Source organism: Struthio camelus, chromosome 2 (assembly GCF_040807025.1).
Source record: "Struthio camelus isolate bStrCam1 chromosome 2, bStrCam1.hap1, whole genome shotgun sequence".
NCBI lineage: Eukaryota > Metazoa > Chordata > Aves > Struthioniformes > Struthionidae > Struthio > Struthio camelus.
The window spans coordinates 124406340-124422143 of NC_090943.1; the positions used below are offsets into that span (position 1 = coordinate 124406340).

A 15804-nucleotide genomic window follows, 5' to 3' on the forward strand; every position below is an offset into this window, starting at 1 on the left:
GCTGCAAGCCAGGAAAATGAGCAGTCATGGGAAACTGTTTGGGGCCTTCATGTCCCATGACAGTAGGCAGTGGAAATTCCCCAGAGATAGCCCCACACTCATCTGGTGCTGCTGATCACTTTGCTTGCACTATGCTTTTTGCACAGTATTTAAAATCACTGCATGAACTCCAAGCTTCTAAAAGAAGCTATTCGATTCAGGAACTAAAATTCCTTTTTTACAGATGTGTGGGTTTTTTATCATTTTATTTTATTTTATTTCTTTTTGTAACTATAGGAGAGATCTGACTGACTGCTGTTTCGCCAGCTGCTGTTTCGCCAGCTGGACACTACATATCCCTGATGCAAGAAAGCTCTGGTAGATAAGGTGGCTATTCTATTTGAGTTTGTCCTAAACACACAGCAAGCTTCTGTTTCATTACTGTTGTAACATAGGTCTAATGATTGAACAGCTTCTCAGCAATAGAGTATGATGGTCCTATGCACTGTGCAGACCAAGAAAGAGAAGGTTTATAATCCCCAGGAAAAAATACACACAGACAGCAGGAATGGAATGCAAACCCCAACTGCAAAAAAGATGTTTTACAATAGTTGTGATTGTAGATCTAGAATAGAAGTGCAAGGACCATACCTGTAGCTAAGTGGTACCCACAACAGGTATATATTCTATTTATGTGCTACAAGAGACATTTTTGAAGCTAGTTTAGAGATGCTGAGTAAAGAAACTGCTATTTTTATCCTTAGAAAATGTCGCACTGAACTATTCACAAATTTATACTCTATAAACCTGAGAATCTTCCTGCTACACGATTAAAATCTGGACTCCCAGCCAGGCTGGCAGTATGCAAAGGGGGTTATAAGCACGGAGCCTTAATCTGAAAACACATATACAGGTAGCCTTTATTTGTCCATTCAAAGCAGAAGTTTGTGTTTGCAATTATGTGAGTAGCTCTCGGCAGACAGCACTTCACACAGGATGCATATGGAAGAGACTTTATTTGTGTATGTATATATGTGAGAACATACACAAAACTATATTTTCCCGTGAAATATATGGATCCATGATTGCTAGTTAATCTCAACTTGTGTAGCCCACCGCATTTCGAAGTACACAAATTACTTCTATCTCACTTAGGGCAAGCTCCATTTACTGGCAATGCAGTGAGAAAGCCTAGGAATATCAGAGCTACCTTTTGTAGTATTTCTTCACTACATACTTTCACATACTTTCACATCTGCATTGGAAATAACCGGTGACAGCTTTTGGCTCAGCTCACCTAGTCTAGAAGCAGTGACTGCTTTACAACAGGTATTACTTCTTTTCTTTTACTTTTCCTCTGCTTGTGTATCATATCGTTGCAGTGTGCAGGTCTTCTTCAACACTTTTTCTCCTTTAAATGGTGTAGTATACTTTATCCTTGTACTTAAAAGTTGGGGGAGGGCATAAAGAAAAAAAAGAAAATACAGAAGATATTACTGTATTGTAAATAAGGGTCATAACTTGCTCTGTTCCTGCCCCTTTGGGATGCCTTTTTCTTTCTTTTCTCCAAAAAATACAGTGTGGCTTCCTCTCAGATGCATTTTCATGCTATGCACAAATACATTCGTTTTTGCCAGACCAGTAAATCTGGTAAATGGACTCAGAAGCTGACGCAAAAGTTCAGTGAAGCCCCTGGTACATACAGGATCATTGTTTATGAGATAAAATGATTAGCACAGCATTTCCTCAAAGCTTTTGGCAGGAAGCTGGTTCAATTAAAAAAAAGAAAAGCATAGACATCTGTGATCAACATGCACATGACTGTCAAGTTGACAGCTTCCTGCTCAACAGCATGCCCAGTTAATTGTATTCCAGGACAGATGGGGTTCTTATTCCAAGACGGGGCGGATCACTGGGTGGGTTAGAATAGCCAGACAGCCCAGGCCACATGATAGAGCGTCAGCTCGCTCATGAGCATTCTTAGCCTACAGTTCACATCACAGACGCATCCAGATGAATCTAAATGGTTGATCTGCACAGGTTGATCTCTGTTAAAGAAAGAATTGAGTAATGTAAATGCCATTACAGGATAATTAGCCACTAACCAAGGACTAATTTGATCCTGTGGAAGTTTAAAGAAGCTTCTGAAGAGACTACCGAGGTGAACCTGCATGCTGGAAAAACAGGCATTTCCACACATCTGTTTGTGTTAAGGTACCAGAATGAAGTACCTGGGAATGAAGCCTTTGACTCAGCATTTTACAATCTTAAACAGCAAGATGCTGAGCAAAGTACATAGCTGCAATAGCTGATATAGGATTTTCAGCAAATATACATATAACCTAAGAAAAGATTATAATCTAACCCTACAGAATTTCAGTAATGCTCATTATAGCTAGGGGAAAATTTTCATTGTCAATAGTGTCTGATCTAGTTATTCATTTGACATTTGCAATCCCCTGAGAATAAATCAAGCATTTATGGAGATTCCCTTCAAAAAATTTCATATGGTCTCAAAAGAGCTTAGTTAAGACCCTATGAAACGACTGGGTTCTGTTATTGCTTTTGGCTATCAGAAACGTTTGCATCATATTAATTTACTTTGTACTTCCTACTGTAAGAACGGGACACAAAATAAACGAATAGCCTGATTCATCTAATTGCTTTGCTAACAAAGAAACTGACTTTTAAAAACATTGATCTCATGGCAAGTTCAAAGAATTTTTCAGCAATACAAAAGGTCAAGGCATCAGGGCTGGCATGAGGGTTATTCAATTAGCTTTGTGTATAAATTGATTTTGGTTTTTTTTCAAACACTTGTCTAGACTGATGGATGTTGACTTGAATACCTATTAAAGCTGAGCAACAGAAGTTTATTTAAGAAGGATCACAGGGACTACAGAGGCAGCTAATGAAATGGTACCTCTGAGTGATCAGAGCCCAGTGAACTTGGAGTTTAAACACTTCACAGCAAAAGCTTGCTCAGATGAATGCGTGCCAGGTGAATTCGTAAATTACAAATGCTCCAAAGCAATAGTTATCTATTTAGATGTTTCTTTTTCTGGATTTTAGGCTACGATGCTCCCTGGACGTAACCTTGAAATGATCAAAATGTGATTTTGTACTTTTTGTATTTTCCTACTTAAGAGATAGAAGTGTTTCCCATTCAAATAGCCAGTGTTATTCCTATGAACAAAGCAATTCAAGAATGATCATTAAAACTCTAAATACAAACAAACTCCTTATACAAAATAAAAATGAGCAGTGGAATGACAAACATGCACACACTGTACACATCTGAAATGCCACTGTTTTTTCTGCAGTTCCTAATAAGTTAAAATTCAAGCTTAAACATGAACCTCCCTAAACATATTTTTAATTAGGAAAGTATTATCCCTAGCATTACTGACAGGGAAAATGGCACGTAATCTAGCAAATAATGAAATTCAACAGAAAATCTCTCACACACTTCAGCAACTACTGTACCGAGCACTTACTGCCTTGCCAGAGCTCTGCTACAGCAGTTTAGTGACAGATCGCTGGAGTAAAACTCAAGAGTTCTTGACTCTAGTTCAGAAAGTTCAGACAAACTTCATTAAGAATTAAATCTCAGGTCTTTTCATATAAGTCCTATTGGAATGTTGCTCCAGAAAAATCTCTATAATATAGGAAGAACTTTTCTAGTGTTCAGGAATTCATTAATTCTTCGGAAAATGTACTATTAGATTACTGAATGGCTTATCAGCCATTTCCCTCTGATGTTATATGAGCAGTTAAACTAGCTGTAACTTACAGATTTTTATGGTCAGTTAGATACTCCAGCCTGTCTGAGCATTTTACCAAGTAGAAGTAGTTAGCTTTCTAAATGAAATCAAATAGAAGGGAACGGTGTAAAAAGCAGGGCACTTACCTATGGAAAATAAGCATAAGCGTGTGACTAGAAACATATAGAAGAAAGAGAGAGGCATATCATAAAGCAGTTGGAAAACAGTCCTGACATAAATAAGAGTATTAACGGAACATGTTTGTTCTTGACTTGAACATTGTAATGCTTCCAAGTGGGGAGCATGTTTTCATTAAAAATAGGCATTAATTCTAATTCTTGAGAGATGACCTTCAATTGATTTGGAATTCAGATAAGCTTTAAAGCATTTAGATATTTTAGGATTATCTAAATTTTTCCATGACTGGAGGGGGTTCGTGCTTTTACTTTCCATAGGGCCAAGCTTACTGTGCACACCAGTTGTCTTCTTCAGCCCTCTAATCGCCTTGTATGCTACTCCCTATATTTTAGGTGTCTCAGCAAGTCCCCCATAGCTCCTGCTCACCCTTTTTCTGGGTTGTGTGTGTCTCCTCTGCCCAAATAGCCTTATTCTATCTCCATATTTGTTATATAACCCCCTTCTCCCACAATAGGTTTCCTATATATCCCTTTTGGGGAGGCTTTCAGTGACTCTGTTAAAGCTGTTCTTACAATAGGGCTCATAGAAACTTCTCTATTCCTTCAGTAGGCCAAGGGTTTCCCAGCTCTATTTAGCTCTCAATGCTTGGCCCCTTTTCATTTAACTTTCCCATTATTTTTTTAGTCTGGGAAAAAAGTTATTCAGGTTATAAGGCTTGGACTCCCATGGCACTGAAAGGTATTAAAAATAAAAGACTGACAACTGTCAGTCACCACTTGCTGGATGCTTGGCAGTTAGTCTCCCCCTTTCTCCTCTTCCCCCCTACAGTCACATGCTCTGGTTTTCCCTCAAGGTAGTAAGATTTCATTCACTGAAGCTGGTACATTCGTCAGAATTTTAGAATCCAATTAGATGTTATTGTCAGAAACTCTCCCATTACAAGCAAACTCAATCAAGATGTTAATTTTGCAGCCGTGTCCTTCTAGAACCATTGCATCCTTCTCTACTTAAAAGTCAGTCAAGTAGGAGGAGCCTCTACTTTCTCTTCAGTGTCATCATTTCTTCTATATCCAAACAGACATCTTTTTTTTTTTTTTTTTTCAGCTAATACTCCACTCACCTTTCTCCTTGGCCAGCTATTCCAAACTCCTGAACCCTCTCACACATTTAACCTATAGCACCTTATTGGCAATATTTGTGCTAAAGGATTCAAGGTGAAAATGGAAGGAGGAAGATCCAACTAGCATCCGTTTTACTAGGATATAATAACTTTAAATTAAATTAATGTAGGAATTCAATAGAATTTTATAAAAATTCTATATGTTCCATGGCCTTCCAGATCAGAGAAACTATAACACTTTTGTCTTCTCAGTGATTCCACTCGTATCTTGCAGCAATAATGTAGTTACATGCAAAATGTATGAATGAGCAGTCGCAAACACACATAGAGTCTACTTTTCCCTCAGAATAGTGACCCTGCTAATAGTCAAAGCATCCCCACCTAGATTGTATGGGATAAGGAAAGATCAAAAGACAGTACATCAAGGAGGAGGAACAATTTTGATGCTTGGGGTTATTATTTCCTGTGCTCCTTGTCCATTTTGAAAACCAGCTGACAAAAGGTCAGTGTTATAAAAGAAATTAAGACAGATAACACTGACAGTTGAAACATACCATCCCCATAGAACTGATTTTTTTTAGAAACTAGCATGTTGCAGGAAAAAACAAGGTACATAATTGGTTTTTCTTTTTGAAATCATTCTCCATAACAGAGTGATTTCAGGTGCAAGCACCAATATCTTTAGCTCCTTGGCATTATGTCATTGATGAACAGCTGGCAGCAGATGAGAGGATAGCCAACTTGCACTAGCATGCAGATCATCTCTCTTTCTAACATACAAAGCTTTGCTGCTTCAGAGAGAAGAGTTTCATTTAGAAACAATGAGAGCAAAATAGCGAAGTAAAGTGTCGATGAATAGATCTAATAGCAGTATTTTTCCCTCCAGGATATGAATGGATCCCACAAGCACTAGATCTCAGCATGATTTGTCTGTCACTGCCGGGCTTCTTGCATTGACTCTCACATGCCTGTAAAATGAGCAAAGAATGCTAGCTATGTATTAGCCTACTCTGTTTTAAGTACAAAGGGCACTTTGATACCAGTTCAGGAGACTGCTGTAGTATAGATTTTTTTAAAAAGCAGCTCTGCCTAAAGAGAACTGACTACATAAAGTAGTCTGAAGACATGAAAGACCCTGGGGAATGCCTTCATAACTGCTGTCTAAGACCTTTATTATAATCTTCTTCAAGTTAGAGACAAAACTGCTTTCCATTAGAATACTGTGAAATCAGGTACAAGCTAAGTATATTGCCTCCTGAAAACAAACGCATAGACTCAGTGCTGTTTTATGAAGGACATGCAGAGAAGGAAAAGCCAAAGGTAGTTATTTCTTTCAATGAGCACAGTGCGTACAATCGTTACATGACACAATTGGAGAAACTCAGCTCTACCATGTCCACACCTTCCATTAACACCTTCTCCCTTCCTATTTAGGCTGGAGCTGAGTTAATTCCTGAAACTCCTTTTACTTAAATGTTCATTTCAGAGCAAAACATAACTCTGCTAACATAATAAGAGTTTGACAATTAGAACGTTAGCTAGATGTTAATTTAAGCTACTAGCATGTTAGTTGCCTTGGCTCCCTCTGGGGTTCAAGGAGCTAGAGAGGTAAAGAGATGACTCATTTCACTTTCCTTGCACCTCTGCCTTCCGGAGGGGATGGATCTCGCTACGTGCCCCTTCCAGTATGAATCCTCATCTTAGGAACTCGGCTGTTATTTATGTCATACTACCATGAGTGCTACAGAACAATTGGGAAGTTAATTGAAGTTTTCCTGCTGACTTCAGAAGGACTAGTCTTTCCCTACTACTACTTTTGGTGAGGGACAGCATGATATCAGATCCTATCTAAATTAGGTTTCAAAAAGAAACGTTGCTCTTTTTAAACAAGCAGGGGCAAATACGGGAATCTGTGTCTCACCATGGCCCATTAGCACTGCTTGAGTCAAACAATGAACAAACTTCATTTTACATGGTGAGGCTGCTTATATCCTTGGAAATTAGTCTTTGGAAAGCATTAAACAGATTGGGAACAAATATGAAGTGAGTGCAGAAAAAGACTGGGATTTTATCACATGCAATCTGTGGTCAAGGGAAATAAGATCTCCTCAAATTGGATGGATTTCTGGCCAAACAAAGATCATTTATGCTATTTCATGGAGAGCATTCTACAAGTCTAATCTCCCCAGGCAAGGGTCATGTTTGTGTCCGTTACTTATTCTCTTTGCTCTACTGATCCTGCAGTAATTCCACACGCAAAACTTCCATTGACTGCAATGGCAGTGCTATGCATGGACAGGCTCTAGGATTGGATTGTTTACTAAGCAAATAAGCAGAATCAGCAGATTTGGAGTCATATGGGCATCCAATAAGCAGCCTGTTGTGTTGTAGGATTGGGTATAAAATCCCAGATCTCATCAGCTCATAGCTGCTGGCACCAAGACTCACTAACAGCAAGCAGAATGGCCTTTCATTCTACACTCTTTATTTTCTTAGCTGGACTGGTATTTCTGTCTGAAGCTGCACCACCGGTGAGTCTTTTTTATTCCAACTCAATGATTACAGGAACAATAATATATATTTTTTACATGACTAGCATCCTCTCCACCCCTGAAATTTTTCAGCCATCAGACTTTTTTGGGATGTTATTTGACTATGAATTTTTCAAGGAGCTTCTTCAAAATTCTTAAAATTTTTCTTTCACCCTTTAGTCATCTATTTTAGGATATCATGAAAGGGTCTGGGATCTAGAAGATATGATCTTTATTTCTGTCTATTTCTGTCACTTTGTGACTCATATCCCATACCTTCAATATAGTAGTAGCTTTACCTTCTTCACTAAATATCCTTTGTTAACTCTAAAGAAATAAAAAGATATTTCTGAACTATGACTAAGAATTCATTATAACATTATAACAAAGTTTAGGAAGCCAACATTCTTTCAGCCCTAGGGATATCTTGGGTATTTTTTCTGTCAGTTGCCTAGGCTAAGATTCTCTGCCTGCACTTACAATGATTTACTTTTTTTTTTAAGAGATCACATACAAGACAAAATGGGTATGCCTTGTAATACTTCCCCAGGGCCATATGCAACTTTAAACATTTATCATACAGTCATTCCTTACAGATAAGTAATGGTAATAGCGCATATAGTGATGAAAATACTATTAAATCAATATTGTTCATATATATGTAATTTTATATGGGGGGTGTGTATGTGTATAACACAACATAACATGATCTGTAAAGAGATCAAAGATACTGTACTGTAAGGAATAGATGTTCTGACAGAACTAGAATAGAACTAGTTTTGAATACCATTTGGTAAATAACTTCCTTTTAAGTCAACATTAACTGTGCAATAAGAATTCATCTTCTCTCTGAAAGAAGATTTTTGCAGGGGCTGGTGAACAACAACTATACAATGTCTCCTGCTTTCCCCAAGGTCTCCCATGGTTCTGTTGATTCCAAATGCCCTCTGATGGTGAAAGTGCTGGATGCAGTCAGAGGAAGTCCTGCAGCCAACGTAGCTGTTAAAGTGTTTAAAAAGGCTGCGGATGGAAGCTGGCAGGACTTTGCTGTTGGGTAAGTTATGTGGTGTTAGGGACCCATTCTCAAGGTGCCTTGGGTAAACAAATAAGCAATAATGGGAATGGAGCCGTGATCAGAAAAGCAATGCGTTTTCTAGCACACATGTCACTATCACTGTTAGAAGCACATTAATTCTGGTCTGAAACCCATCAAGTGGAACATGCCCATGAGTGAAATACATATAACTGCAAAATCACTTTGAAATGCTTATCTTACCTTTGTAAGGGAACAGTCTTAATAGGTAAATGTTTTTCTCCTAGCTTCGATACTGTCTTCCCTTTCTACAAAAAGAAGAAAAAAAAAAGAGCCTATTTAATAGAATTTTATATGTAAACCAGATGGATACTATCTTGATATGCAATATATACAGAGCTTTATTTACAGCAGTCACATACAAAATCGTCTCTGTAAGCTTTGTCTCTACACATGCAAATAACAAGCACATCAGTCCTCTTCTCCAGTGCAACAAACAGGATAGTTGGAAGAAACTCCTTAACCAGAACGTTTTAAAGAATCCCAGTGTAACACAACACAGAAGCAAGCCCACAGCATTTGTTTGTGGACTTATCCATAGAATTTCATGGCTTTTTTGGTATGACAGCTTAATAGTTACAAAACACTCTCAAAGTATCATGATAAGCAAATACCATTATCTTCAGTTTGGGGGAACGGTATAGAGAACAGAGGGACATGGTTTACTAAAGTACAAATAGGTAAGATTTTCAGGCATTTAAGTTTCATTGTAACATCTCATTGAATCTGATTTTTAAATAATTCAAGAGAAGTCTGTGGTAACAGCAAGATATTCAAGCACAGAATGATGAGCGCAAACAAGGATATGAACCACCAGAGAATCCAACTGTCCCTTACTAGGACTATTATAGCATCATTTATGTAAAAGCTGAAGAATGAAACAAAGACGACGACTACAAAGATACCTTTGTCTCCATCTGGAGGGAGGTTTTGTTTGTTTATTTGTTTTTTTAATAAAACTTAAAACTAAAAGCCTTGCCCCATTACAAAGGAACAGGAGAGCTTAGGATGTTTGAGGAAAAACTAACACCTCTCACTCCTAAATACTGAGTGTTAATTGAGTAAAATATGACTTCAGAATAGATCTATATATTTTAAGGAACATACGAGCCCCATAAGAACAACAAACTCCTTACAAGGGGAAAGTAAAAACAAGCCTAACATCTTGCCCTTGGTAAATACCTCTGCCTTTATTAGGAAATCCAGATTACTTCAGATATTTCATCAAGTGGTCTTAAATATGTAATATAAAGAACAATTTACAGAGGAATAAGATAAATGCAGCATCAGTGTTAAATGTCCTAACCTATTGAGCAGAATAGTTTTGTCCTGTTTGCTTTGCAATGTTGTTCTTAATAAGCAGGAGAAGACCAGTCCTGCAGTTCTTAGCCAGGATTCACCCAAGTCCTGTTCATACTTTAGGTCACTACACTCCTGAGAAAAATCAAATCACTTCTTCAATATGAACTGAGAGCAAAGGACAATCATTCTGCTGGGGAAAGGCAAGGAAGGAACATTAAACCCTAATTCTTATTGCAGGTGAAGGTTTTGATCTTTCCCTTGACTTGCAATTTCACCCAGGCTGCTTTTAGAGATGCTTTTGACTTTAGCAGGTAACACTTGTTTGAATTGGGTTATCACAGGTGGATGCAATTTTCTCCTTTTGAGAAAGCCAGAGTTTCTTTGTGATTAACCAGCTGAAAATATAAATGCAACCAAGGAACACCAGCTGTTACTACTCCTGTCAAGACATATATCCTTAGCTTAATGACATTTTGAAGTTGCATGAAGGGTACCTAGCAGATGCATATGAAAAAGTGTCCTGTTTTGTACAAGTATTTATAGATCTGTTATTTTATACTTTTTTTTTTAATTTTACTAACCCTTTTTAGGGAATTAGGTAAAAGCACCTAGCAACTGTTGAATTTGGCATAATAGTATTTAAAAGGCAGGGAGAAAGCTAGAATAGCAACAGCTGACTTATATTAAGAGGCCAACAGCTGACTTATATTAAGAGGCTTATTCAAAATTAGTTCAGCCAAAAATATGCTATAAAAGATAACTCCAGCAGAGACACTGAGGAAAGCTTTAGGGCTCAGAGACCTAGAAAGCATGTAGTTTGGGTTCTATATGAATTCTTTTCATGATTACCTTTGATTGTCTCACTTCTCTCATGTTTTTGGAAATCTAGATCTCACTATGTAGTTCAAGACTTGTATTCACAAAACATAGTTCTTATGTGACTTAAGCTTTGAATCATCCAAAAAAAAAACAACCAATCAAAAAAACCTGCAGCACATTTGGAGTGGTTTCCCCCTTCCTTTTCTTTCTTTTTTTTTTTTTTTAAACTTCAGACAATAATGCATCTTGTAGAGATATTTCCTCAGAAGTCTGCTATCTCTGAAGGTACAGTTTATTGCAACACAGTTTGTGTCTCAATAGATCACGAATGTCATTGCACAGACTAGTATAGATTTAATCTGGTCACAATATTCAGCTAAGGTCCAGACACAGTGAAAAAGAGAATCAGGATAAGGGACAAGAAGGTTGAAGTCTAGGCTGCAGCCATAGTATCTTAGATGGAGGTCTGAAAATTCTTTGCTGGAAAACCACAGCTTTTTAAACTCAGCTCTTAATTTAGAAGTATGTCTATCTTATAGCAGATGCTGATGGTCCACAGCTTATTAAAGATGAACAACCATATTGAATTTATCCCCCTGCTCAGACAGAAATATACAAGTGATGCTCCAAAGGAATCACTCTATCTTGTGCCTTTTTTGTCAAGTCTCTGAATCACTTTATCCTGTTGGCTGTCAACACAGCAGTAATTCTGAAGGATGTGTCTGTGAGAGCACTAACACTGGATGGATATCACTTAATAACTAAAATTAAAAAAGTGCCTCTAACTATGAGTAGTGGAAAAGAATCTCTTTTTCCAGTTGGCCGACTGTTCTGGGTTGCTAACATCTGTGACATTGGGTCAGCCAATTATAGAAAGTTCAAGCTGTATCCACACTTTTCTCAAATTGAAATTCATTTGCTTACCTGAACAAAGATTTCGGGTCAGACACCATTTTTCATTTGAATTGGTTTATGTCTAGACTATCCAACCTCTAAATAATTGTATGTGAATTGTTGGTTTGTACTCTTGAACTCTTGTACTCTTGAAATTTTACAATTTCAAAGATACATGAGCACTTACCAGTGAATTCTTCAGCCTTTTTTAAAGGCAATAAAAGTAAAGCCAAGAATTTAAAACAAAATAAAATAAATATGTGCATTTCACACTGCCCATGAACCATCTTTCAAATAGGGCTTGGATACTCTGTAGATTCGGTCTATTCTGGATACAGTTGATTTTGCTTATGCTGGACCAGGGAGACATTGCCAGGCTTCAAAGGGCTACAGCTCAGATATAAGAAAAACTGAGAACTACCACAGGATTTTCAATCCTGCCACTTCTTAAATTAAGTAAAAGCTCCATCATTCAGAATTTTCATCTTTCACAGCAATTAACCAAAGATAGTCAAATAAAACAAGGGAGGAGGTGACTGGGAAAGAAAATAAAAGTCACAATAGCACAGTTGTTTCTTTCTCTGACAAGCAGCAGCTTGCTTCGTTCTCCCCTCCTTCTCTTCCTTCTCATACTGTTCTGTTTTCTACTCCTTGCCATAGGACTGGCAAGTCCTATTAATTCTTCAAGCCAAAGTTTTCTTTATTCTTCCTTCAGCTACGTTAGGCAGTTATAAAACGTGGAAATGTTCCATAAAGATTTCCAGAGGAAAAAAAATATAAAGATAGATATAAAAATTGTCAAGAAATTTCAGAAATACAACAAACTGAGAAGGAGAAGAGAAAAGGGGGCTTTAATAGACAAATATGCAAATATTGTATGATAGTTGTCATAGAAAGCTTGCTCTTTTTTAAATAAATGAGGTGCAATGCCAGCTTTATTTCCTCTTGCTTCTGGATGTCATTCACTTAGTTTTTTGTTACAAGCTGAGTCCATAAGCTCTCTGAGCTGGGAACTCCTGTTCCTCATTCACATGGCACCTAGTAGAAAAGGCCCCTGCTCTTTGACCAAGGCATTGTTATTCAAATTAATAAAATCTTGTGATGCCAAATCACTGTTCCAAGATGCTATCATTCAGAGTCACATAAAAATGCATTAGTGTTCAGATGTAAAACCTTTAGTCCTCAAGACTAATAATTAGTGAATAAAATCATTTCCCATTAAAATTTCCATTTTCTCTTTAATTACCATTTGAGATTTGGCATCTTGCCTTTCATTATGACCATCCTTCTCCTAAACCACCAAACATTTGTTCTAGAGGGCACTTGGTACAAATTAAACACAAAATTAAAACTGGAGCCTTAGCTATAATCCCTGCCATAGCAACAGAAATGACCAAAAAAGCCAGCCAGCTTTGATTTGTGATGTATAGGGATGAGTTGGTAGCAAGGACAGGCTCTGTGGGCCCATACACTACACAGAAGGAGGGATATACTTCTGATGATTAGATGTAGAATCCAGTGTAGAATTGTATATGATTCATTGTAAAACTTGGCTGTCAGGATCTGTGCTATTTAATATTCCACAGTGACTGTTTCTGTTATGCGTCTAAATGACAGTACGAAATATTTACAGAGATATTTTATCATTACAGGAAAACCACAGAATATGGAGAGATCCATGAACTCACAACAGAAGAACAGTTTGTAGAAGGAGTATATAGGGTTGAGTTTGACACCAGCTCTTACTGGAAGGGACTTGGCCTTTCTCCATTCCATGAATATGCTGACGTGAGTATTTTCAAATATACCTAATAATCTCTATATTGTGTAGCGGCGTTAGCTGGAAAGAACAAATACAGTGCTTTAATACTGAAAGACCAACATCATTCAGTGAAATAGTTTACTTCCACATAAAATTGTGTAAATAAAGACAGTTCATAATCCACCAAGCCAAAGCAAGTAGCCAGCTTCTGTGCAAATACAAACTGATTCAGCTCTTTCAAAGTAGTCCTATGCATATTTACACCAGCAGGGACCTTTATCCAAAAAGAGGTACATTACTCAACAGCACATCATCTTAAAGAGGGGAGGAACAAAAAAACCATTGACTGTTTTTATTTTTGCTGAAAGAATGTAGACATTTGGAAACTACCATCTTACAGGAAAAGAACTCTTCTTAAATCAGGGGAATTACTCTTATTTCTCAGATGGTTAGGTCATTCCAATATGATCTATAACTAGAGGAGAAAAACATTTTTTCTCAGTATTGTATTTTTAACAATGCTCAGGACTGAAATACGCAACAGAAAAAAATACATTGAAAGTATAAAGAAACAACCAAAGTGAGAAAAGAAAAGTAAGCTAACAGTTTCAATGCTATTCAGATTTCTTAAGAAGGCCATCAATATTTTATGCATTTCTTTGCTTCCAGCCCAATAGTGATTTATTATGTATTCCATTCTATGATCTTTACATAGTATTTTCAAAAAGTTTGCTGACTTTCTTGTGGCTTATTATACCATTAAATTTAAATTTCCCTAAATACTCTATTCAGAGGTCTAGAAACACTAGAGAATATGTTGCAAAACATTTTAACTTGCCAGCTTGTGAAGCTCCTTAAAGACTAATAAGTGCCTGTGGCCCAGATCCAAAAAAGTCTGAGGTACAACTTACATGACTTAAGTCTAATAAACAGTTCTTGAAAATATCCCCTAACCATTTGGATGTCTGAAAGATACTTGGGATTAAGAGTTTCGCTTGCAAAGGTGCTTAAAAGAGCCTGCTTCAGACTATTCCAGTTAGGCCATCCTATTCCAGAGGATGCCTTCCTCTGACATAATAGCCTAGGGGTCAGTGCCCAAGTCCAGAAAGCGAGCAGAGTTCATTGACTGCATAAAAGTAATTCAAGCCTACAACTCTCACCTCTTACCAATGAGGACTGGGACGTGGGAGGAAACTCTCTAGTCCTCTTGTAGAAATTATGTCATGGCGCAGAAGATAATTCAAGTATTAGACTAAAGAGAGCTGAAGAAAGTGGAAGCTCAATCCAGATGAAGGCATTTTTCTGGGACCTGGATGTTCCAAGCTCCTGATTCTGAGAAATGCAAATTTGAATTTCTTTAGGACAAGGATAGCCTGAGTCTTTCCCTGTTCCAGCAAGTCCAGGCACTAGGTTCTTGCATTAAGCACTGCCCCATCACCAGCTGTGTTAAAAACAAAAGACAGGCACTGAAGTACAGAAAGCAGCTTTTGGCTCCAGCTGCCTGCCTTGCTTGGAGGCCTCACACAGGAGTTTTAATATATGAAATTTCAATATATGAAATTTCACCTCTTTATCCTTCTTATTGGTTGCTTGAGTTACCTCCCCCTCCCCCTCCCGCTCTATCTCACAAGCTAGAAACATGCATGCCTGATACAAGAGCTAGGTACCTCCTAGCCTCACCGTGGCCAAGTCTCTTTGTGGACCTGGGGCCAAATCCTTCAAATTCCTTGTCTCCAGCAAGCCTTACAAACTGGGACTTTAAAACCTAGTGTAATCAGTGGGAGTTCCATTGACTTCAACAGGCTTTGAGTCACCTCTGAATGCTTCAGCATATCTTTAGTTTTGAAATAATTACTTTCTTAGAGGAACCATCTCTTTTTAGGACTACCTACTTCACAAAAGTACAACTACTGAGTGAACAAAACCAGCAAAGTTTTATACACAGGAAATAGAGCTTACTTCCTAAATCTAACTGTTAAGGTAGTTTTGAACATATGTTGTTAATGGTGACCACAAGTTTTCTCTTTTCCAGGTGGTGTTCACTGCTAATGATTCCGGTCACCGCCATTACACCATTGCCGCTCTCCTCAGTCCTTTCTCATATTCAACCACTGCTGTTGTCAGTGATCCCCAGGAATAAATATGTACTGTCATTACACAAATATCCTCCTCTGCTAGAACTATTATAAGCTTTTAGGAGGAAAATTTTTCCTATTGCCAATGGCTTATCTTTTTGCTACATTAGTTTTATCATTTTGTAACCTGGCTAAATTCAGTCAAGTCAATAAAATGTTTCTTCTTTACAATATTTTTGATTCTATTACTGAAGTTTGATTGTGTTCTAAAGGGTCATGGTTTGTGCTCAATGCACAGGATATCTGGAAGCCATACACGACATACAG

The 15804-nt window shown here is 37.6% G+C and overlaps 2 protein-coding genes across 5 annotated transcripts in view; one reads left to right on the forward strand and one right to left on the reverse strand.

Moving 5' to 3' along the window:
• Window positions 1-873: 873 nt before the first annotated feature.
• B4GALT6 (beta-1,4-galactosyltransferase 6) overlaps window positions 874-15804 on the reverse strand; it is a 57153-nt gene continuing 42222 nt past the window's right edge. Inside the window, exons 9-11 of one of the 4 annotated variants that reach the window (XR_011139391.1) lie at window positions 8809-8873; window positions 3890-3916; window positions 874-2027 (exon numbers count right to left, since the gene is read on the reverse strand). Coding sequence is in view for 2 of the 4 variants with exons in the window: in XM_068933784.1 (XP_068789885.1) it covers window positions 8849-8873 (25 nt within the window). In the remaining 2 variants the exon portion in view is untranslated. The remainder of the gene's footprint in view (window positions 2028-3889; window positions 3917-8808; window positions 8874-15804) is intronic. The other 3 variants (XR_011139390.1, XM_068933784.1, XM_068933783.1) reach the window with 3 other exon arrangements.
• On the forward strand, window positions 7082-15710 carry LOC104153507 (transthyretin). The gene is made up of 4 exons (XM_009689429.2): window positions 7082-7532; window positions 8447-8586; window positions 13293-13428; window positions 15435-15710. The coding sequence occupies exons 1-4, from the start codon at window positions 7464-7466 to the stop codon at window positions 15540-15542; spliced, it is 453 nt and encodes a 150-aa protein (XP_009687724.1). The 5' UTR covers window positions 7082-7463; the 3' UTR covers window positions 15543-15710.

Excerpts from the sequence above, each read along its gene's own strand:
- LOC104153507 (XM_009689429.2), top strand. The coding sequence starts at position 7,464 with ATGGCCTTTCATTCTACACTCTTTATTTTCTTAGCTGGACTGGTATTT. Across the intron at positions 7,533-8,446 it reads TGTCTGAAGCTGCACCACCG|GTCTCCCATGGTTCTGTTGA; the intron begins GTGAGTCTTTTT and ends GCTTTCCCCAAG. Across the intron at positions 13,429-15,434 it reads CATTCCATGAATATGCTGAC|GTGGTGTTCACTGCTAATGA; the intron begins GTGAGTATTTTC and ends TCTCTTTTCCAG.